Source organism: Anopheles stephensi, chromosome 3 (genome assembly GCF_013141755.1).
Source record: "Anopheles stephensi strain Indian chromosome 3, UCI_ANSTEP_V1.0, whole genome shotgun sequence".
In the NCBI taxonomy this organism is placed as follows: Eukaryota; Metazoa; Arthropoda; class Insecta; order Diptera; family Culicidae; genus Anopheles; species Anopheles stephensi.
In genome coordinates, this window is record NC_050203.1 from 5,613,050 (window position 1) to 5,636,670 (window position 23,621).

The following is a 23,621-nucleotide window of genomic DNA, read 5'->3' on the forward strand; positions in this document are numbered from 1 at the left end:
GCACGTGTCCTCACTTAGTTAACGCGAGGCACAGGAAGCTTTCTCGCGCTCCCTCTCTCTCTCTCTATAATTGTATGTTTGTTTTCTTGAGCATAAGAAGCTACAGGGGAACCGAAACAAACCTCCAAATGTATGGTTCGATGGGTACCAGGAAAAAAAAAAGTCGCTGTCTGATCGGTCAGTTGTCCATCCTTAATCCACTACAATCCTTCCAATGAAATGGAGTCGTGTTTCTTCAGCTTTCTCTAAAGCACTCTCAACTCGAAGGGTGCAACGAAAGGATTAAAGAACTCTTCCTACTCGAGCGCTCGCTGGCTTAATCCTTCAGAGAAAGCGTCAAGTAATCCTTCCTCGACAAACGTTGGCAAAGAGATGAGTGTTCAGAAGGAATGAAAAGGCAACGAGCGTGACAGTTGCAAGCTGCAAAAACCCCTTCCGCACGAAGCATCTGCCGATCTGTGCGAATCATCGATTTATCACCTTCAATTACGGCGAACCCATTTTCCAACGCAAAGCACCACCGTGCGCAGACATCAATGAAATCAAATAAAATTTCGCCACGCATCCTCCGGACGCACTCGCTGTTTCGCACTACAGTACACACGCGAGCGGAGTGCGAAAAGTGCCGAAAGGATTCTATATTTGCGAGCAGAAAGATAAATAGAAACGCCCGACTTAAATCGATTCGCATCCGGACGGTGAAGGAAATAAAAAAAGAGACCCATCCACGCCAAAAACATTCCGAAACGAATCAATCATTGCCTGCGCCGTGCTAAAAGCGTGCACCGTCCGCCCAAAAATCTATTATGGAAAAGGGTTTCGGGTTGCAATGTTGCCACCACGCACCGAAAATGGCTGCTTGCCGATAAAAAGATAACCCGAAACAGTCTCAACTTTCATCTCAACCCGACCTGTTGTTCGGTCGGTCGGTCTTTTGGTTGTCGTACTACGATCAATACGATCTAGAACGGATCCACTATCCCCCGATCGGACGCGTCCTTGATTGTCCTGCCAGCCACCATACCAGCCGGTGCAATTGCAGAATTGACACCGACAAAAAAAAAGGGTTTGCAAAAAACAGTGTACATGATGTGGCATAAAATCACATCGACCCGGGGCAATGGTAGGGTGAAGATCGAACCATTTTCATTGATCCGGTACCGCCTTCGGATGACTTTTTTCAAGGGTCGCAGTATCCTTTTTTTTTGGGTTTTGGTGTTTGATTCATGACCTGTCGGCACGGACGGTAGAGAATCGGGGACGGGAAGCGGTTGCCATTTTTTTTTACTTTGGCAAACAGGAGATATGGTTGTAAATTTTACGCATATTTGCAGGAACGAGTTGGAACAATCCGTTTTGCGAAAAGGAGCAGTCATTTGATAGATGATCAAATGCGATCCGCTAATGTATCCAGATGGGGCCTACATGTGTCCTATGAATCCTCTCAACTATGGATGCAATTTTTATCTTGTCTAATAGCGTTATCAGATGATTTGGAGCAGTGCTGGCTCACGCCATAGACTATATTCTAGGGGCGGTTCGGGGGCCGCGACGATAGCGGTGTCGGTCTAGAACATCAAGGGACCAGGAATCAAATCCCATCCAGAACTCGCCTCCTCGTACGAAGGATTGACTATACAGCTAAGGAGAAGGACATTCTTCCTCAGCGAATGTAGAATCAACGAGCGTCCTGATCAAAAGTTAAATCATCATCAAGGGCTATAGAGCCTAGAGATTTTAGCCATCAAATAGTGGTTGATGTGCGTAAATTGCAGCAAATCCTGGCGAGAATACTTTTCGTCTGTAAGCTAAAACGTTGTTAAACTTCTATCCAGCTTTCAGAGAAGGGTGGTGAATCGTCCATCCAAAAGGTAAAGAATGTCCTGGAAAAATGGACATCATTGTACTAATCGAGTCGTCCATGTCCCAGACGAAGCCGTTCATGAGACAATCACTCAGACTGAGCGGTTGATCGAGCATCGTTTATTGAAGACACGCTCAAGTCTCTTCTACAATCTCCGTTGTTTTTCAATACAATATCTATTGAAGGACTTCATCCAATCTTTCTGTAGTCAAAGCTGAGTAGCAGCTATTTGCTAAGACCCTAGAAAAGTAAAAAAATAGATGAACATTTATTGACCTAGGCTCTTGTTATCTGTTGTAATATTTAATTTGTAGTCATACAAATAAAGTATAAATTTATTGCATTCATTATTTGAACACAAATCTACTTTTAGTTTAAGTTTGGGTTATAGTTAAAAAAATTCCATAAAGCTAATATTCCTTTTATCCCTTCCATATCATTCTATTCCAGTTGGTGCACTTTTCTCAACCCAGCAGTGAAACCAAGGCTTTACAAATCATTTGTCACCCATGTCGATCAAATGGGAAAGTGCCATTAAAATTCGATAACTACCACCATGCTCGACCACAAAAGGTTCGCCATCATTGAATATCCTGCCGGGTAAGCATCGGGAAACCCCACGAGTCCCCGGGACGCAACTTCCTTCTTACAGATAAATCCTCACAGATTAGCAGCTAGTATTAGCAAAGGCCGGCCAGCGGTTCGATCTAACCCATCATTATACACCGCCAGCCAGAAGCCGTGGAAGGGAGCGCTGTGAATCGGCAATAAAAGCATCTCAGCCTTCTTGAGACGCTATCCACCACTCTACAGGTTCAAGTAGGAACTCCCTTTATGCAAACGCATACAGACGGCAGGTTCGTGATTAGCATCGGAAAGAAAAACCTCCGGAATGGAAGTGCCCGGGAACAACACGACGGCACATCAAAACAACATTTTCCACACCGCCCAATTGGTGGAAATTGGATTGATGCCCGGTTTGATAGTGGCCCGGATGGAGGGGTTGGTCCCGCTTTTTGGGAGGGTTTTCCTGCCATGTAGCAAAAAAAAAACACCCCAGACACCGGTTGATGGACAGTGCTGGACGAGTTTGGTGCGACCGGTTAAATGTTGCTATAATATTCCGATCACGTTTTTACAGCACATTTGAAAATTTATTTTCCTTTTTATATTTTATAATTATGTGTTATTTTATTAAATTTATTGATCTCTTATATTTCATCCTTTGAGTAATGTATTTCCTAGAAGTTTATTTCGCACACGACTGTATTTCCAACTCGTTCCTCTCAAGGACGCCACCAGAAAAATCCACCCTCTATACAACACCAAGCTGCCAGGTCCGCCGATAATACTGACCTGTACCAGCGTCCATGTCACCGGGAACAATTGAATACTTCTGAAACAAGTGAACGAGGGTTGTCGGTAGCCCGGCAGTCCCCGTACCGATTTTCCATCCCCCTTACCATCACACCACCACACAACCAAACCAAAAGGGAAAAACACTCGTGCCACAGCTCCTAACGAGGAGCCGCCAGTTCCTCTCCTCCTACCAAGTACGGTAGAGTAGGACAGCAGTGTAGCAAGTCGGCCTTGTTCTGCTCGTGCAGGAAACGGGAAAACGGGCGACGAGAAAAACAAACGCCACTGATAGGACGCCCTCCACAGATCGGTAGGGACACGCGTAGAAGCGAAAAAAGGGATGAAAATGAGGACGAACGCGTGAGCGAGACCGAGCAGTCCTGTGCTCGCCGGAGGGTTGTTCGTTATAAAACTTTTCAACCCTGCCGGTCGGGCGCGTATTTGGTGTTCGGTACCGGTAGAGAACGGTAGAGCGGGAGCGTGTTTTTACTTTTTCCACGCACACACCCAGGCCAATGCTTGTTCCCAGTTGCGTTACTACCGCACAATGCGACGCGTTACTACGCCAAGAAGAAAGTGACTGAGTGCGTGTGCGTGTGTGTGTGTGATTGTGTGTACTAAATAGATAAATAACAATAACAATTCTAGTGCCTAAATGTGAAAGTGACTGTCCCAAGATCCGGAAAAGTGTGTGCTGTCTCTTATCGAGTGATTTTTCCCGGTGAAGAATGTCCTCGTACTGTGGGTTCGACGATCGTTCGTTTGAAGACTTCGACGACTACACGTCGGAGGACAGTGGGTTCGAGAAGAGCTATGAATCGTGCGCTGGTGACCTAACGTTTGCCGGCTGTCTGCAGCAACCCGGCGCGCGGAAGTTAAGCTTCGAGCATGTCGCACTCGCGCCACAGGTAGTCCCTGGGCCAACGGTTGGCCTGCCTAACCAGATGGACCTGATGCTGCCCGAAAACGATCACTCACCTCCAGCGAAGAAGCGTGGCCGACAGTCGCTCAAGGATAAAGTCGCCGAGGGCAAGAGAGACGCCGCCGGTAACTTCTGTCCGAGTCTCGGTGTTCAAACATCGACCCCAGTGAAGCCAACGCCTGATGGAGTCGGGGCGGATCAAAAACCCAAGCGCAAATACGCGATGGGAAAGAGTCGCATCACGCGTAATCGAAGTCCTACGCAGGTGATGCGCATCAAGCGTGTACGGAGGCTGAAGGCGAACGATCGGGAAAGGAACCGGATGCACACGCTTAATGAGGCCCTCGAGCGGCTACGCTTGACATTGCCGACCTTTCCGGAAGACACCAAGCTGACCAAGATCGAGACGCTGCGATTTGCGTACAATTACATCTTTTCGTTGGTGCAGCTACTCGAGCTGGATGGCTCGATACAGCTGGATCTGGAGAAGCTGCAGAGTCTCACGTTAAGCGGGGAGCGTATCAATAAGGAGCTGTTCGACGCGATGTTCATCAATCCACCACCGCCCGGCCATCATTGGGGCATGGGTGGAGCGTTCACAGCAAGTGACTTCTACAGCAGTATCCAGCAGTACGGAGCAGTTGTTAATGGGGCGAACAACCAGACAGATGCAGGACAGTTTCCTCAAACAGCGAGAGATGCTCCGACGGGTCAGTTTTCCAAGCAAAACTATAACCTCTTTCGTGGTGCCTTTGATGCGGCCTATAATGCACGGTCGCCACCAGTGAACCAGTCCACCTATCCAGCGGAATATCCTCAGCATCAGCCCACTGCATCACCGATGTCCCAACCGAGACCTCATCATCTGCCACAGCACATTCGACAAGCGTCCTCGATGGGGGTAGGTGCTCCAAACGTTCAGCCTTACGCTCGCGATAGCTACTACCCTCAGATGACACAGAATGGAGTGACCCCGAACTGTCCGGATATGCCCATCAGCCAACACCAACGGCACTCACCGCAAGCCGCTTCTACTCAGACGATGCACTACAACAGCAGCTTTTACAACCAAACTCCACCGTGGCGTGAGGGCAACGGAGACCCCGGATACACCGGGCTGGATTCGGGAATATTCGACGACTTTGGTGGGGCTACGGTGGCATGAAACTCTCCAGTCCCCAGTGTTTAGTGAGCAGGTTTAAGCTACGGAAAAGTGATACAAAAGAACGTTTTTGAAAAGCAATTCTAGAAGTACAATAACTGTAGGTTAGACACTGGAGAAATCACGTTGTTCAGGTGTGATAGACTTACCGATTGCTTTGATGGAAGAATCAGGACAGTGAGCTCGATATTCGCAAAGCAATGGCGACTTTATCCAAGTAGTTATGAGATAATGCATGTTTAACTGTTCTGATCGTTTACTCCATTACACACAGCCGTGCTGAAAAGAATTTGTGTTACATTTTTGATTTTTTTACTTCATTTCCAACTTCTTGTTTTCGATTTCTATATTTTATAGGGATTTTCTACTCTGTTTTCATGTGTTTCTTTTATGCTTATTTTTTATACTTTTATATGTTCATTTTTTCTTGTTTGTTTTTAGTATTACTCCTTTTCTTTAACTTTAAAACTTTTATCTACAAATTCCTTCCAACACGGTTGTCGTTTTTCATTAAGATAAACACTGCTTTCATGTCTTTTCTGTTAAGTAAACTGCTTGTTTTGCTTCTAGTTTGCACAATATTTACGTTAGAAGTAAATCGATTTGATTACTAACTTGAAGAGATATATTTTCTTTACCGTAACGATGGTCTGATTTAACTAGTCAAGTTTATTGCGGAAAGTTTTTGCGCGTAGTATGTACAACCAACCCTATTGGATGTCGAACACGAATGCGATTTTTCTGTGACATTTATAGCAGATTCTATCTAAATCTCACTCAGAAAATCGGTTCATTCGAATCGATTGCAAGGATTCAAATGCCTCCCCTTTTGCTCCTTACGATCGATTCTAGCGATCTCGACGATCCATTCCGTAACAATGCCTTCACGAAATACAACATAGATTTTATATTTGACTAGGAAATATAGCTATAAAGTGCTCTTCGGCGAATCGCAGGACCTCACGGACGGGGGTTTTATTTTGCTCGATATACACCTCTGACATAAGGACATTTTGAACACGTTTTTAGCGCCAGCAGCAGACATTAGGGAAGGAAAAAAAACTGAAATAAAAATAAAACACCGGTACGAAACACCAAGGAGTCAAAACTAAGAGCCAAATGTGTGTGTGTGTTTTTTTGTATGAAGTGGACAACCTGATGAAGATGACACGGGGTTTTTACGGGTGTGGTTTGCGATGGTTAAGTTTGTTTTTCTAGCAATACAATTTAGCGAATAATTTGAACACCTTCTAATTCGGCGATGCCAATCGCAATGTCACGCGATTCGCGTCGCACATTAACGGACTCGATCGGCCAGCATGCATGCAACACTCGGTCTGTTAACTACCCTCACAGTTCCATTCACCAGTTCCAGTTCCACCAGTAAAAGAAGAGGGAGTTCCACAATGTCCAAACAATGACTTTGGATTGCCGGTGAATGGACGAAATCAAAAATTCATTGCAAACGCTTGTCACCCGCTAGCCAGGCGCGTGGTACATTCCGGTCGGATCGGTCGCTGTTCGAAAAAGGATACGATTTTCACCCCCTCTAACTGCAGGAAAAACTAAGCGCCGCTGTCGTGTCGGATGTTTGGTCCCTTTAAATCTGAAACCTGTCCCCAATTCATCACAATTACCCGAAGCAAACAAACAGTACAAAACGTCAACCGGTGTGCGCACTCGGTCGAACAGGACCAGCGACGGTTTAAATCAATGGCGCACGGGTGCTCGCTGGAAGCGCACCGCAACAACCGAAACGCCGAAAGCGGGTCCTTGCGGGTCCGCTCAGAGTTTCTCTTTATCCTCGCTCCTGTGCCCCTCTTTCCCCGTCCCCGTCGTCTGTATGCGCTTGTCTGCAAGCGACCGAATTATGCGAATAATCCAACGTTCAACACCTCGGGGGTTCCGAGCCTAACGCGACGCGACCATCCTTTTGCCAGGGTTCTCTCGAGGGCTTGGAATTGAATTTCCACTGCACTATTATTTTTATAGCCATTGTTCCGTTTGTACCACGGCGGATAAGGTACAGGATCCCCCTTCGTGCTCGTTAGAGAGTGCTCATAAATCTCGCTCTGCCCTTTCACCTTCATCCCTGCGTGCGAGCGTGTGTGTGTGTATCTGGCCCGGAGCGCCAGACTCTCTGACAAACTGCTAAACGTGGCTGATTGATGATACGTTTTTCGTCCACCGTTGAATCCTAGTTCTGGTCCATCTCCCGTCCCAGGGATGCGTACGGTATAATTCAACGTCAAACTTTTGCAAATATGAACCGAATGGATTGACTAAATCCTCCAGTTGGGCTGTCCAGCCCTACCTTCATGAATGCCGGACCTCTGGATCGTTAATGGTCGTCCTGTAACGTACATAAGAGAAGCCTAATTGCACCGTGGCTCTCCTGTAGCGAAATATTAATGATTTTGACGAAGTACTTGCCATCGTTTCCTCATCAATCAGTGCCATTAGACCACGACCTGGTGCAACATCTCATCAAGTGAGAACCTTCTTTCCTGTATTAACATCTACTTTCCAATATATGAATAATTTATAAACTGATGAAAGTGTTTCTGCAAGATGTGTAAGGCATTCGAGAGCTCGAAAGAAAATATTAGAAAAGTTTTTATAGGGTGGACTGAACGGTGTCATTTTCAGGACATGACTTCAAGTAGAAAATCATACTTATAGCAAGTTAAATTTAATACAAAAATTGTCTCGGAGAGATTGTTCGGTGTCATTCTCATGACATGAATGTAGAAAAAATCAAATTTTATAGCAAATTGAATTTAAACTGACGGTTATCCCATCAATAGACTTTCTCCTCAAAATATTGGATTTGTCGTCTGAGTGTTTGCGTTTGTCCCGTGTCCATTCATGCTTTTCACACTAGGTCACACACTACTGAGGACATTGCTAAAACCCAGTTTTTTGTGCAATTCGTGCACCATTTTCCTGAAATTAGATTTCAACCGATACAACTCCTATGAGCGCATTTCCATCTCTCACATTTTCTTCTCTTCGACCAAAATTCAGTACAGCAAAAAAAAAAGCCGGGGGAAAACAGGGACCAAATCCATTTACAAACAATGTGTAAAGCCTAAATTTGCGTTGGCTCTTGTCAGCTTTCCCTTTTTGCCTAAACACAATGCCCAGCACACTCACACACACATTGCAATCGTATCGTCCCCGTATAATTTTACCATAACGTTCGTCTAACACCGCTGCAAGGTGATGCAGGAGGCAACGTCTCCCAAAAAAGGATACTATGCAGGATCGTTATTGCATTGGACAAATCAAATATTGGCATAATTTTTATTACCCTCGCTGTCCAGTGTCCCGAGCTACGGGAGGTCCCGTTTCCGGGGTCTTTTGCCTGATGCAAAAGGTCAGGCGGAACCACCGGTCGTAAAAATCAGGATTTTTAACTATAATTGCCCACCAACTGCCCACCAATTTGGGACGGATTTTGGCGATCGTTGTACTCGTACAACCGAACTCGTACAACGATCAAGCTCGTGTTGACAAAGGTAAATTATTTTTGCTCAATCGTTTCTTGGGTTGCCATAAAACCAGTCTGACTGACATTTACGATGGTAGTCGCGGGGGCAGGCTAGATGTCCCGATAAATCCCACTCGCCCCACTAGAACTAGGTCAGCGATGTGACGATGTGAACAGATGTGTCTCATCAGTCGTTGTTGGCCGAACTCAAGAGGTATCAAATATGCAACAGCACGCTTGCAGAAAAAGGGTTCTGCACACCCGACGTGTTGGGTGTTGAAGTGTTGCATCGAAAACCCCCGGTACCGAGGTGCGGTTGTAACATGTGAAATAACATAACCCATGGTGGTTAACCACGAGGCAGTCTTTATTTTGTCAGCCTCAACATTCGATTGGCCCGATCGCTTGGCTAGGTCCTTGTGCTAGGTGCGGGTAATCATGCAACAGATGGAAACACAAGATTGCATGGAGAGGTTGCGATTGAAAGGATTCTCTTGCTTGCAACGGTTGAGCGAGAGTTTGAGTGGTTTAAAAAATGTAAACAGAGGCCAACAGTGGTCACTATCTGATGAGTTTAGCATTTTATCCTCAATTTAAGCTTCTTCTTGCTTGATACTACAACCTCTAAAGATCTCAACCTGCCCTTTCCTGCTTCCTGTGAATTGATTTTACCCATAGCAAAGTAGTCAGCCCTGCGTACGGGGAGGCGGTCTGGATGGGATTTGGACCCCGGCCCGCTGTCGCCTCGGTCACCGGACCGCCCCGTCTGTCTACAGAACATAATTTATATTATTTTGGAGATAAAGAATAGGCATACACGCTCCAAAATAAATTTTGTTCTGAGATCCCACATTTGATTTAAAACTTATAGCATTTTATGGCAAACCAATTCCAACGATTAATCAAAGTAATAAATTTAAAATTAATAAGAACACTTTGCAATATCATCATCAAATCAAGTACCATTCAAACCAATCCTTTCAAAAAAAAACAAACGGTTCAGAGCTGTAAAACCTTCAAACAAGCAAACTAAAAGTCAATCAATCACACCGAAACGCGGCGCTCGGTGTATTACACTTTAAAGTACAACAATTTGTGGTGTAACATTCGTTAGGCTTTTTTTTCTGTAAAACAACAAACAAATAACCCACCTTTGCCGGTTGTGATTGCGATTAAAACATCGGCTCGATTCGATTCCCTCTCGCACGCAGCACAAGAAATTAGCCACACACCCTTGCCCGGTGGTGCGCTCCCTTCGTTTCGGGAATCGCTTGCCAACTAACCTCTAATCCCATCAGCAAACACGTCATGACGAACAACCGCCTGGCCTGGCGAATCGTTTGGCTGGATAAAGGATGAAAACGCTAAGGCAGCAGCCTCGTACATCGTCATCTGCTAATCACCTCCGTGCGCGGGAAATCATGATTGACGTTAGGTAAATATGTAATGAATGCATTTGTGACCGTTTCGTACGACCGGCCTACAGTGGCCCGGAAGGCAACGTAAACTTTTGCTCGATTTTATTAGCTTTTAATAGCCTCGGGACGTACACCGCTCACCGGAACCTGGTACGTCCCATGTGCACATGTCTTCCATCGGGGTTTCCTTCTCTGAAGCACCTTGTTTTTTTTTTTGTAAGTTAGGGTTTTGTGATCATGCCAATTGTTTTTAAGGAGGAATTTTCCTTCATTTCCTCGCTCGGGAAGTGAAATTGAATTTCCGATGCCACCCATAATTAACCGTGACCAGCTTCCGTCTTTAAAGCCTGTATAGCCTGAAGGTAGATGACAATTTTCCACTCTACCAATCGTTGGTGCCTCGAGCGTTGGCGGAATGCTGGCACGAATTCCTTCCATTTCCGGAGCATTTCAAGCAGCCAGATTTACGCGTGAAATTTGGTCCTTCCGATCGGCAGCTTTACTTCTTCTGCTGCCGGCAGTTCAATTCCTGTGGTCCCGCGGGCATATTTGCATCCGGATGGGAAGATTTTTTTCGCTCCAGAATATTCTGATGCATTCTGAGATTTTTACAGCACATTTAAATGCACTTCTCCTTTACGACCAACTGTACGAAAGCGCAACCAATCGCTACAAATTGCTTTTCCCAATTTTCCAAACCTTTTGGTCTGTCTTTTGCTCCGTCAACCGCATCGAATGTGACCACCGCGCAAGCACACACATGCTTCGCGTTTGGCAAAGGGACCAAATCCATCAAATTAGCTCCTATCGGATTACGGGCCGTCGGTAAGCCCGTATGTAACATGTGACACGGGACAAGCAAACAGTGGAGAAAAACCGTCCCGCAAAAGCAAACAGCATTTAAATTCATTACGATTTCGACCCAAGGATCGTTCGGGACCAGTCGAGCAGCCGGAACGAAATGCATAAAATTTCACGCTCTTTAAACAACTCAATCACATGCTTCCGAGGGATTTCTGGTGGTACAGTTGGTAGGCAGGCGGTCTGGAATAAAAGTTTACGGAAAACCATAATTTCGGTAAAATCTAATCAAATTTTACGATGCAAACACCACAAAGCCAATTATCACGCTCCAAGCCGTGATCGGGTTAAGCATGAGACACGTGACAACTTGTCACTTTATTAGAAACCATTTAAGCTTCCTCCGTATAGGAGATGTGATTTAGCTAATTGTTTAATCGCCGATCCAGATTTACCACATCGGCACGTGCTGCCGATGAAAGAATAAACAAATGTTACCCCTTTTACGGTTGCATCACCGACCACGTGCCACGTGCCACGCACAGCCACTTGTTGACGCGTGTTGTCACTTAAACGAAGACGCCAAGACACTCGCCACCGGATAGGAGGAGCAAAGTGGCAACATTTTCCATTTTCCACACCCGAACGCCTCCCGGAGTGTGCGCAAACAGCAGAGATGAATGGCGCCATTGCGGAAACATGGGATCGTTTACCGATTCGTGGCACGTGGCAGTGTGAGAAACGGCGCAACTTGCCTCCATCGGATGGCGTTTGCATTCATGCACCACGTTCAAGTGGTTTCCGGGTGTCCGTAAGGCCACATCCGGAAACTGCTGGTGAAATGGTGTGAAAAGTGCAGCTTAATTGACAGTTGTTTGGTCGTTTTTTAAGCAACTGGAGTGATTATTATTATTTTCACTATCATCATTTGGGAAAAAAGGGAAGTCCTCTGTTGTTTGCTAATAACACTTCGGCGTACGCGTGTGGTTTTTATTGTGATATCTTAAGCAGTGGGCTTATTAGTCCCGTGGGAAAGGAAAGAAAAATTTGTCCGAAATTAAACAACTGTGCCAATAGCAATGAGAAAGTTATGGCTGAGTTAAACACAAGACGCGATCGAAGAGTTCAGAGTTCCCGTGTCGATCGATCTGCAGAGATACTCTTTGGACCTTTTGGACTCTTTGCTTAGGACCTATAGGCCAGGAGCGATTCGATGGCGAGGCTATAGCACTGTCGGTGTTCACACGGATCGGGGAACAAATCTCATTCAGACCGTCTCCCCGTACGCAGGACTTGACTATCCGGAGTCAAAAATGGCAAAGCAGACACACAAGATGTCTTGAACTACCACTCCAGGTCTTTTTTAAATAACCCGTATCAGCTTAGATAGCTTGTCTTGAGTACGGGAGAATGATCAGGACCAGTTCTGAATTTAACGTCATGCAGAGTTGGCGATCGCCAGAAGCTTTGGCATCTAGGATGTCTCGTTCTACAGGGTCCGAGAAGGCTCGTCTGAGAGGCCCAACGAAGAAGCCTTGAGGAAAAGATTAGTTCCTCCTCCATTAAATCTTTAATGTACAAATATTCCATTTAAACCACTATTCTGTGTGACTGAGAAACATACAAAGATAATACTATAGCAATCACTTCATATAAGTGCTATAAAGTGTTGGTATTGAAGCTATAAAATGTTTCTGAACTTAAAAAAAGCCACATCCAACATAAAACCTCATCAACTGCAATTCCCTCCATTACCTGTGCCGTTCTGCATCGAAAAAACGCTTCGCACAGATCGTCCTTTTCATTCGATGTGTCGTCTCCCACTGTGAGCCCATTGTCGCAGGACAATACAGTCTTAGCACCTATGCAGCAGGCACGTTCCAAGTGACAATGTTTATGCGATTATCGATCGCGATGAAACCACCGCAACTAATCCTCTCCCAAAAAGGGGAAGCTACCTGATGTCGTTCACACCTTGTCCATCGGGTTCCCTTTTTTTGCTCGGGTCGTCCGTTTTCCCTCGCTTCTCATCTCTCGTCATCTGTTGCCGTGTTGTTCGAAAGGTGTCGGTAAGCACGGCCGAAAAACCGTTGGCATTTGGGAGGTCCTTTCGAATTGTCCTTGCACCGCTGCGAGTTGTGCTCGCCACGCAATGTAGAGGACACAAAAAAAATCTGTTTCCAACAGGAAAAGGAAAAAAACAACACCAATCGTTCGTTCCACACAACTGCACACCAGTGCGCCAAACGTGCTATAAAGCCGCCAACACGTTTTCGATCTATATGGCGTGATAAAGTTAAACGCCACCTTCCGGTCTGTTTGTACGAACGCGATTCATAAACCCAACAGAATTCCGTTAAAGGGTGTTTCCGGACAGCTCCAGCGGCCAAGGTGTAAAAGTCGCCGCGTTCAGAACTATTAAGCCATTAAGTTGTTCTGAGGTTCTGGAAGAAAGCGAAAGGGTACGGCGATCACCCTGTTGTCCAGTGAAAGCAGCAAACCGGAACCTGGTGACAGCTGCATTTGCATAAATCGCATCGCGTAGCAGGACGGCAAGGACACTCTAAAACCCGGGAAATAGATGTCATTTGTTTTACTGTGCTCTTTCCAGGTGCTCGAGACTGCCAGACTTTCTGGTGATTTTAACGATTTAGACCAACAATTAATTACCAACTCCCTCTCTCGCACACACACACCCTTCTGTAAGCTGCAGTTTCTTCCCTTCTGTCATCAGGTTCGGTACATCCGGGCCTCTGCTGGACCTGCAACAACAGTTCCGGTATTGGCACGCGAGCGCCGTAAAACGATTTACCAGGGAAAATCCCGACAGATGCATGTGTCGATCATAATCGGTGGCAATAGTTTTTTGCGTGCGATTTCTGGTTTGCTCTAGATTGCCCGTTCAGGGATCGTTTTTTTTGGGTGTTTTGAGATGTTTTTTATGAGAAATAAATTGCAAGCCATTGTGTGGCTGCCATGCTTTATGGGTATATATCTCCTGCTTTGGGACTTTTTTTTTCTAGCGAAAATCCCACAGGGAGAGTGGCGAGGATTAGGGATTTTCAGTTCGGTAGTTGCAATAGTTGTAATTGAATGTAATCTTTACTGGGAGAAAATCGATGTAACGATTGAAAGAAAAGATTAATATTATTTAACGGATATTTATAGTAACTTCGATTCTAATTCCTCTTATTGTACATGTTTCAAAAACACATTACCCAGCGACGGTCCCCGTTCAAATCTGACCACCACCATTGCACCATGCAAAACGCGCTAACAGTTGTAGTGCACTTCCGGTTCCGGAAATATTTACAAACAATTGTGCCCTCTCGACTTGAATCGATGCGTTACGATCTCGTTGCGCCACTCAGCTTTGGTCCCGAAGCACGCCGTAACAACTCTAGTGGCCACTTCATAATCTATCAACACACCGGTACCTATCTCCCTACCTGATTCCCTACCGGCAGGACCGGTTTCTGTACCAACTTGGAAGGACCCCAAATTAGGCTACGGGAGGGTTGTTGCCTTTGAGCAAAAAAAATGGTCTCGAACAAAAAATTATTGAGAAGTAAAATGATACTTTTCCTTTTACTTTGGCACGATCGAACAGACCGAGAGATGGGTTATGTTTGATAAGAGATGCAGCATAAGAACCGTTCAGTTGAGATGGCCACGTGCAGTCACCAACTGTTGAGTTCACCTTACTATCGTTCTTAAGCTGTGGTTACCGGTGTGATCATTGCTACTTCCGAACCTGTTGATGAATGGGATGTGCAGAGTTGCACAATTTCAGTTCCACTGTTTTAACCGACTTCCAGGCAGATGATTCCCGAAAACGGTAACGTACGTTACGCCCTAGGACACCGAAATATGCATCGACGCATAGCGAAGGGCGCACAGCACGGAAGTAATTTAATATTTTTGATTGAATGCAAAGTACTGTGATACGTCGGTCCACGAGCGAGACCTAACCGTATGAGCCCTAGTCATGGGGGTGTGTACGCTGTTCAGTACGCTGATGTAACGTAACCCCAATTGAATTTCGCAACCCTGAAAAACAGCGCCTACAGTTCTACAGTGCACAATCATTATCGTTCTCATCTGTAACGCAATGGAACTTGGGTACAACTAACGTGTGTTTTCCCTTCAGGATAGAGCCCTAGGATAACCGAGACTCTTCTTGGTCTTTTTTTTTTTGTTATATGAACCTGAGCCTGAATCTGATACGGATCTGATTCCACCGCCCAGATCTGGATGTAATCGTTTCTAAATGCATACAAATGCACTTTAACAGTGGCGTAACAGTTTCTGAGAAATGCCGATCGAAAAGGGAACAATGATGGTCCGTTAATCCTGTTTTCAGTTCCACTGAACGGTATAAAACAGATCGGAATCCGTTTGCATTTTGTGGTTTTAGCTTTCGGGGCTGAAGGTAGCTAATTAAATTCTTTTACGTGTAATTTTCATTAAATATCAGGTTAAAATTTCATCAAACCGAACGGTTCAACATCCTATAAACAATATTATGGCATACTAGATTGTTCGGTTTGTTTGGAATTTGAATTAAGGCCATAAAATAACGCGGCGAACCCTGCATCAACAAACAACTGTCAGTTTTGGTGGGCTTTTGAAAAATATAAACAACAAAAATTTGTACCAAAAACCTGCTTCGCAAGCAGTGAGCTGAGTGTGTGCGTGTGTTTTTCTAACGAATTTAGTGCATATTTCAGCAATTATTCAACATAAAAGTTTTTGATTTCTTGACGAGATGATTTGCTAATTTACCTAAAAGTACGTTATCCAATGCAAGCGGTGTACGGTGTTATCTTATCGCCAATTGAACGCTTCACCCATACACGTGATCTGCTACAGTCGGGCATCGCAACGCGCACCACCGGCAGTAGTAAATGCGTTTAATAACAATTGCATGTTTACAGCCGCACGCCGTCAGTTCGCATTGAGCAGCCGAGTGATACGCATAAGCCCGCGCGACGAACATCATGGCCAGCAGTGGTTTTAATCGTGTGCTATCAATCCAAAGCCATGTCGTTCACGGACATGTGGGAAACAAGAGCGCCGTGTTTCCGCTACAGGTAGGTCGTGTTCACAAGTGTAAATGTTTACCCAATGAAGCCAACATTTTCTCACCGCTCCCACAGGTGCTCGGTTTCGAAGTGGACCAAATCAATTCGGTACAGTTTTCGAACCATACCGGCTACAAGAACGGTTTCAAGGGACAAGTGCTAAACGAGAAGGAACTGGCGGACGTCTACGCCGGGCTGGTGGACAATGATTTGCACAAGCTCTACACACATCTGCTCACTGGATACGTGGGCAATCCGGCGTTCCTTCGCGAGATCGCAACCATTCTCAGATCGCTACGCGCCGTGAACGAAAAATTGATTTACGGTAGGGTGGTGGGAGAGCTACTGTATGCGTGTATGCCCCGGAGGCGTCTATATTTAGATAAGCTTTGATAGAGTGGGGAAGCGTGTGGTGGGAACGTTTGCCAGTACTCAGGGTTTGCAACATTGTAGCACATTGTATGACGAGCTGCGTTCTCCTTTGCAGTATGCGATCCGGTGATGGGAGACGATGGCATAATGTACGTGCCAAAGGAATTGCTACCGATTTATCGCGATGAAATTGTCCCACTCGCTGACATCATCACGCCGAACCAGTACGAGGTGGAACTGCTGACTGGAAAGCAGATCAAGACGGAGACGGACATTTGGGATGCGATGCAATGGTTCCACGACAAGGGCGTTCGAACGGTGGCAATTTCATCGTCCGAGCTGGGCGCGAAAGATACACTGCTGGCGTACGTCAGCAATCGCACCGCGACCGCCGGAACGGAAAGGTACCGATTAAGCATTCCGAAGCAGGGTAACAATGTTATCCGCTTTACCGGTACGGGTGATCTGTTTGCATCGCTCTTTTTGGCACACTCCACACTGACGATCTACGACATGGGCGCTACGCTGGAGCGAGCCATCGCAACATTGCAGGCAGTGATAGCGAAAACGCTAAGCTTCATCCCAGAACCAGTGCTCCAGGGTAAAGTGCCCGTAACGTCGCAAGAGCGAGAGCTAAAGCTGATCCAAAGCAAGGCGGAAATCGAACAACCGAAGATTACTTTAAAATGTGAAAAGATTTAAGAACCGTTTGACGCTCATGCGAAAGCCGATTTTATCAACTATGTGACGATTGTGACAATATTTGCATGTTGTTTTCGAGAACATGAGATTGGATGCTTTGAAAAGCGCTCAAATATAACTTCTAGAACTATACGAACGTTATGTTTGTTTTGTTTCGTTTGCATAATTACTCCCGGAACGCCGGTGTTATCTCTACGTTGGTTGTCTGCGATGATAATAGCATTAGAAGCGTGCAACATTGTTGCAAGTTGAGGATGATAAGAACCGTGCACCAATAAGCACCTATTTGTCCATTCTAGTGTTTTATTTTTCTTTACTGATAAACCAAAATTACGATTGTTTTCTTATCTTGTCGCTGTACTGTCCAACACAAATAATCACAATTTTTGAACTGGACTGGCGTATAAAATTGGCATAAAAGACCGCCTCTTCATGCAAATACTTTAAATTAACGACTACAGTTAATAAATCTGTTGATTTTGTTGTGGAATAAATAAATGTTTTTAAAATTTTCACAGCAATTCGGTCGTCGCTTTTTTGTTTTCCCGTGCATCACCACCTCAACTGTCAATGTGAAATTCAAAATGGAGTCCCAAGCAGGCTGCGCCACTGTCGGTCTCACCTTGCCCAGTGCGCCATCCGTCAAACGTCAAACGGCTGACGCAGACGCAGAGAAAATAAGCAAAAAGAAGAGAAAAAAGAAACGTAACGAGAGCAGAAAAACGGTTTTGTTCGGGTTCGCAACAGGGCAAACAAACCAAACAAGCGACAATTTCTGTTCTGTTCATTTCGTCCGTTTATTCGTCGTGTGTGATTTTTAGGTTGCAGACCCTGGCAAAAACGATGAGCGGTGCCGTGATGTTGTTTGCCTGCTCCAAATGCTTCTCACGCCACCCGTTCGAGGAGTTGTCTCCGGGCCAGCAGCTTTGCAAGGTAACGTATGCGTTTTCCTTCGACGGTGTACAGTTGGCCCACTTGTTTGAGCAACGCTGAGGTTTTGGCTTGTGAAAATGTGACGATCAACCGTTTTGCGAAAAGATTCCGGCACGCAGTGGACTCGCGGTTAAGGCAGGTGCGGCAAGGGCACCACTACGTGAAAGTAAATATGACGCCAACCGGATCGAGGAAAATGGCATCCTAATGAGATGTGTGTGTGTGACGTGAATCAGTTAAAATGCTTAATTTTTCATTGTGTACGGTGTCACGGGAGGCAGCGCTGGGAGGTGCATTCTTATTAATTACGCCTCAGCGAACGCATAAACGCGAGCAATGCAATTTTCACCACTGCCAAGTGGTAAAAAATCGCTATGTGTGAAAGCGTCATAGCATGGACGTGGTTGTGTGTGTGTGCGTGCGTGCTTGTGGGAGCGTATATGCGAGAAAGAGAGCGAAGCAAAGAGCGTTCTGAAAGGGAGGGGGGATTAAAGTTCACACTGTGGCCGTGAAAAGTGCTTGATGAAAATTCCTTACCTTGATCGCGATCGACGAGAAAAGCTTGCAGCTACTAATGTTTTCCTTTCTCTCCCCGGTAGGATTGTCGCGGTTCGTTCCCGGTGGTCAAGTGTACTTACTGCCGCTCGGAGTTCCAGCAAACGACCAAGGGCAGCACGTCCGCGATCTGCCGGAAGTGTGAAGCGAACGTGAAGCAGTATGGAAAACCATCCGCCTGCGAGCTCTGCAACATCATTGCAGCATTCATCGGATCCAAATGCCAAAGGTTTGTGTTATTGAAAAACGAAACGTGCGTTTTGTGCGGTGTTCTTTGTTGCTTTGTTCACACATACACACACACACACCACTTGTGTTCTTCATATATCCTTTCTGTGTCCCCAAAAACATCCCTCAGAAAATTGTCTAGCTCTCCCCACTAACGATGAACACTGCCATAGGTTGCTTGTTAATCTGCCATCATACGAAAGCAATGCCTACTTTAAATTGTAGTTATACTTTGCGATAGAGTTTGATGTTCCATGCCATGACGGTTGCCTTTTTTGTGTTCTGTACACGCGACGGGCATTCATTTAAATTGACTTAACTGTTCGTTTAATTATAAATTTGTTTTAATCCGTATTTCCCCTTCCAATACAATCTTCTATGAAAGTGCACCCAACCATGTTTTTCAAAACCCTGCTTATCGCAATGTTCATCTCCCCCGGTCCCCATTCCAATCATTCCCAAAACACAAGGCTTACATTCCTGATCGATGCCTTTTTAGTATGTTAAAAAAAAAAAACAACTGAACTATCTTCTGCCATAAAAACCACATGAATCTTCCCTGCAATGAAATCGTTTGATTATGACGCAAACATATTTGTACCATCCCCCCCCGATTAGGTGTACAAACTCCGAGTTAAAATATGGACCAGCAGTAACGTGCGATCAGTGCAAACAGCGGTGCGCCTTTAATAGGCCCGATTATAAGGTTAGAATCGCAACCACAGCAAAGCGATACACAGCCCTCTTCCTCGAGAAGCGCGCGCGAACAAGCCCGAGCTCACACTGGTGTGGTGTGGTGTTGATCGGTGTGGCTAAGCTTCAGCAAAATCCCCCACCCCCACCCCACAATAGGCGATCCTCACTCACGCAGAGGACGCAGAACAAACGCAGGGGGGGGCCATGCGTGTACACACCACGACAGAGAGCGGGGAAGAGAACATACACGAAACATCTTCTCCCAAAGCGTCACACGCACGCACGCAATCGATCGATCGGCCTACCAAAAAGAGATGATTGCGGTGCATGCATCTGTGGCCAACGAATGCCAATTACACACAGACAGCGCACGCCAAACCCCATGGCCAACTGCAACCATGGCGTCAAACGATCCAACACCTTCTACCTCTGTCTGTGCGAAAGTAACAAAGGAAGGAATTGTACCGTTCAGGATAACATTAGGAAGCATTATGCTGTAAGGGTAGAGAGACACACCAAACATGATGAACATAAGAATGTAGCTTTAAGTGAGAAGCAAGAAGAAGAGTTATCTAAAGAGATTAACGTTTTTTTAGTTCTTAAGAAGAGTTTTAACACAATCCAATAGAAAGGAAAGTTTAGTAACGCTTACGTTAGCAGTAACAAACAATCTTTTAACTCGTTATCACAACGTGATTGATCGTTAATTTTCGACACCTCTTAGCGATGAAAGCCGTAGCCCAAAACTGTGTTGTTGAGAGCTATTTAAGAGGGATGTTTAGGAAGGCAGCAAGTCTGAAAACTAGTTACGATTCTAGGCTATTAACATTGTGCAATAGGATGAGGGAATTTTTAATGTGCTACGTATATCTGATTTATGTCACGTCAGAAATAAGATTCTACCTTGTGTTTAATGGGACCAAAGGGTCATGGCTGCCTGCATTAGAACGATCATATAAGTGCAAGCCCTCGCGAGAGAGTCATCAGACATCGATGAGAGAATTTTGTTAGTAAGAGGTCCGTAAAGCTGTACCGTGAAGTGCGAATTCAGCTACAACTGTATATATGTTATGTATTATGATAAATTTTCAATATGTCGTTCCAAATATGATTGGTTCTTTCGTTTAAAGCCGATAACATTCGGTGGAGTGAAGATATTGACTTAGGAGAACAGAGAACACATAACCTATGAAAGGCTTACATTTACTGCCTAATATGTCCTCGTCACTGGCATCGGGTTCCGGAATAGTTCACACAAAAGGATGTACTTATGCTTTGCGTCACGATCAAACGATTCCTATTTCTATACTTATTGCAATGCTCAGAAATTATCTATGATTGATATGAACGATGAAGTTCCTATTGTTAGTTTTAAAACGCCAGAATCGGATATCAATTCCCATCCAGAGCGTTCCTTCGTACGCAGGACTCTTTGTCCAGCTATGTGGCAATACTCAAACTAACAAACGGCTGGTTAAAAGGCTTTTGAGATTGTAGTGCCAAATAATAAGGATCAGTTAGCTAAGCCATCAATCAGTTAAACTTACAAGTAAAAAATAATATTTCCATAAGTCCTTAAGCACAACTTTAAATGAAATTAATCAGTTACGAACAAATGCGTGAACATTAACAGAATTAGTCAAAGATCGATCAGCCAGGAAGGACATTCCGGAGAAGAAGTGTTGGTGACATTTGCACCAGACGATTGCGGTTTGTACGGGAGAGATGTTGTCTTGCGAGTTTTCAAACGATTTCATTAATTTTCCTACTAGCACTGTATTGTTAACTTGGGTCGTAACAATAACGGCCAGCGTACTGGTGAAATGCTTCGTTTCTGTTTTGTTTATTACTTTCTTTCTTTCCTTTATTCTCGTCAGGTTGATGGCAAGTTGCTGTGCTGGCTATGCACGCTGTCCTACAAACGTGCCCTCACTAAGGCCCGCCAGGTAGAGAATGAACGGCGAAGGGCCAAGAAACGGGCCGCTGAAGGATCCTTCCCGCCTCCACTGTCCGGCAGTGGGACGACCGGCAGCAGCGGTAGCAGCGATCGGCGCGATCGTATGCATGAGAAGTTGAGCAATTCCGGCGGTAGCGGGGGTGGTGGCGGCGGTCAGGGTAACAGTGGAGGAATGAATCTACCGGGCGGCGGCAGTATGTCCGGTCTGCCACCGCTGGGCGATCTGAGTATGGGCCTCGGACCGGGTGCGACTGGCGGCACGGGGGTTGATCGTATAGACAGCGGAGGTCCTGGTGGTGGTGGAAGTGGCGGTGCAAGCGGTGGTGGCCGAAACGATAATGGTCGACATTCGTCCTCTGCCTCCAGCAAGAAGCCTCGCTCCGATACGGGTAAAATGATGGTGCCGGACATGCCGACCGATAAGCTGCTAATGAAGAGCGCCAACAGTGGCAGTGGTGGTGGTGGTGGTGGTGGTGGTGGTGGCGGTGGCGGTTACGTCGATCCTCACAGCTCCGATCACGTGATCGCGATGACGCAGCTAAAGGAAACGATAGCGACGCTGCAGCGGAAGCTCAAACAGAAGGACGGCGTCATACTGGAAAAGGAGAAGGAGATCAGTGCCTGGAAGGGGAAACACTTTCACCTCGAGCAGGAGCTGATGAAGAAGTATAAAGACATGGAGAAGAACTACGAGTTCAAGCTGGACGTGCTCAACAAGAAGCTCAAGGCGCAGCTGCTCGAGATAGCCGCCCTGTCGAAGGCGGTCAAGGAGCGGGACGAGAGCAAAAAGAAGAAGGTGGTGGTGAGCGCCTATCTGGCCACAACCAAGCTGAGCAAGGTAAGCAAATCATCGGGCGATTCAAAGGACGGCTCGGACAGGGAGAAATCCGTGTCCGCGATCGGTCGAAGCGGCGGCGGCGGCGGCGGTGGTGGCCGGAACCGGATGCTCGATGATGACGATGACGACGATGACGACGACAATGGCAGTAACAAGGAGGATAAGGAGAACGACAGCGAAAAGGGTTCGGACAAGGGTGGTTCCGGGCGAAACACGCCACGCGACAGTGGCAAGGACAGTCCGCGCGACGTGGATTCGGGCAAGGAGAGTCCGCGCGAGTCCGACAAGGAGGATGAGAGCGAGAAGAAAGCATCGAAACAGCAGCAGCAGCAGCAGCAGCAGTTGCAGAACGAAGACTCACAAAATGCTTCCGAAGCGTTGCCGCACGAAGCGTACGACGACCAGCCGAACAAAGCGAACAAGAGCAACGGGTCCTCGACGAAGGATGAGGAGGATTCGGACCGGGAGGAGGAGAAGGATGACCGCCGTAGTTCGGACCGCGGATCGGAGGATGGATCGGAGGCCGGATCGGATCGTGGCTCGGACCGGGGCGGTTCCGGTCGGGGCTCGGACCGCAGTGACAACGAGTCGGACAAGGAGAGCGATCGGGAGGATCATTCCGATAAGGGTGGAAGCGACAAAGATAGTGACCGGGACGACGGATCGGGCAGTGGTTCCGAGAGTGACCGTGATTCGGATTAGGTTCCAATCGCTAGGTCGGTTGGTGGGTTTATGTGACAAGGTGGCCATTCACCGCCATGGTCTGTACCGCTGGTTGAAACAGTAAGGGAAATGCGGCCAGATGCGCCCGCGTCCTCCTGTGCTCCATTTATTTTAACACTATTTAAATTAGAACAAATGCAGGAGCGTGTGCAGTTTTCGTACATAATATGCGGCTGCAGCTAGCTTTCCACAGCGCTCGCTCGTTCGTGTCTGCTCAATGCAGACGGATTGCTGGCCAGCAAACTTGAAAAGTAGCTGAGGATAATAATTTAATTGTAAATGTGCGTGTGCAACCACATTCAGGGAGCTTCTTTTGATACGGTCTGTCCGTTCTTCACGACCAATAGCCCTCAGTTTAGAGATATGGTAACGTAAGGGGCGCCTTTCGACTCCAGACTTCCACACATTGTAAATGAAGCTGCTAAACAAATTCTCAGAAACACGCTGTTCCGGAGCCGATTATGTGAACAAACGATACGCAAATAAAGATATTGAAAATAAAACTAAAACCCCC

General features: G+C 46.1%; 3 protein-coding genes and 1 long non-coding RNA gene across 5 annotated transcripts; 3 read left to right on the plus strand and 1 right to left on the minus strand.

The window, feature by feature from the left end:
- The first annotated feature begins 3,663 nt into the window (after nt 1-3,663).
- Nucleotides 3,664-6,419, plus strand: LOC118510326 (basic helix-loop-helix neural transcription factor TAP). Its single transcript, XM_036051971.1, has one exon. The coding sequence runs from the start codon at nt 3,952-3,954 to the stop codon at nt 5,308-5,310; it is 1,359 nt and encodes a 452-aa protein (XP_035907864.1). The 5' UTR covers nt 3,664-3,951; the 3' UTR covers nt 5,311-6,419.
- A 9,235-nt stretch (nt 6,420-15,654) lies between these two features.
- On the plus strand, nt 15,655-17,258 carry LOC118510327 (pyridoxal kinase). Its single transcript, XM_036051972.1, has 4 exons — nt 15,655-15,810; nt 15,957-16,112; nt 16,179-16,428; nt 16,591-17,258. The coding sequence occupies exons 2-4, from the start codon at nt 16,020-16,022 to the stop codon at nt 17,175-17,177; spliced, it is 930 nt and encodes a 309-aa protein (XP_035907865.1). The 5' UTR covers nt 15,655-15,810; nt 15,957-16,019; the 3' UTR covers nt 17,178-17,258.
- Nucleotides 17,259-17,828: 570 nt separating this feature from the next.
- On the plus strand, nt 17,829-23,616 carry LOC118510352 (uncharacterized protein DDB_G0283697). 2 transcript variants are annotated; one of them, XM_036052052.1, is made up of 4 exons: nt 17,829-18,110; nt 18,710-18,894; nt 19,512-19,599; nt 21,467-23,616. In XM_036052052.1, exons 1-4 carry the CDS (start codon nt 18,021-18,023, stop codon nt 23,084-23,086), a joined length of 1,983 nt encoding a protein of 660 aa, XP_035907945.1. In that variant the 5' UTR covers nt 17,829-18,020; the 3' UTR covers nt 23,087-23,616. The 2 variants fall into 2 exon arrangements, with proteins under 2 accessions (XP_035907945.1, XP_035907946.1); XM_036052053.1 differs by lacking the exon at nt 19,512-19,599 and having other exon boundaries at nt 17,872-18,110; nt 21,467-23,610.
- On the minus strand, nt 17,965-19,056 carry LOC118510403. Its single transcript, XR_004906005.1, has 2 exons — nt 18,648-19,056; nt 17,965-18,581 (listed from the first exon to the last, which is right to left on the minus strand). It is a non-coding gene; the product is annotated as an uncharacterized LOC118510403 (long non-coding RNA).
- Nucleotides 23,617-23,621: the final 5 nt, after the last annotated feature.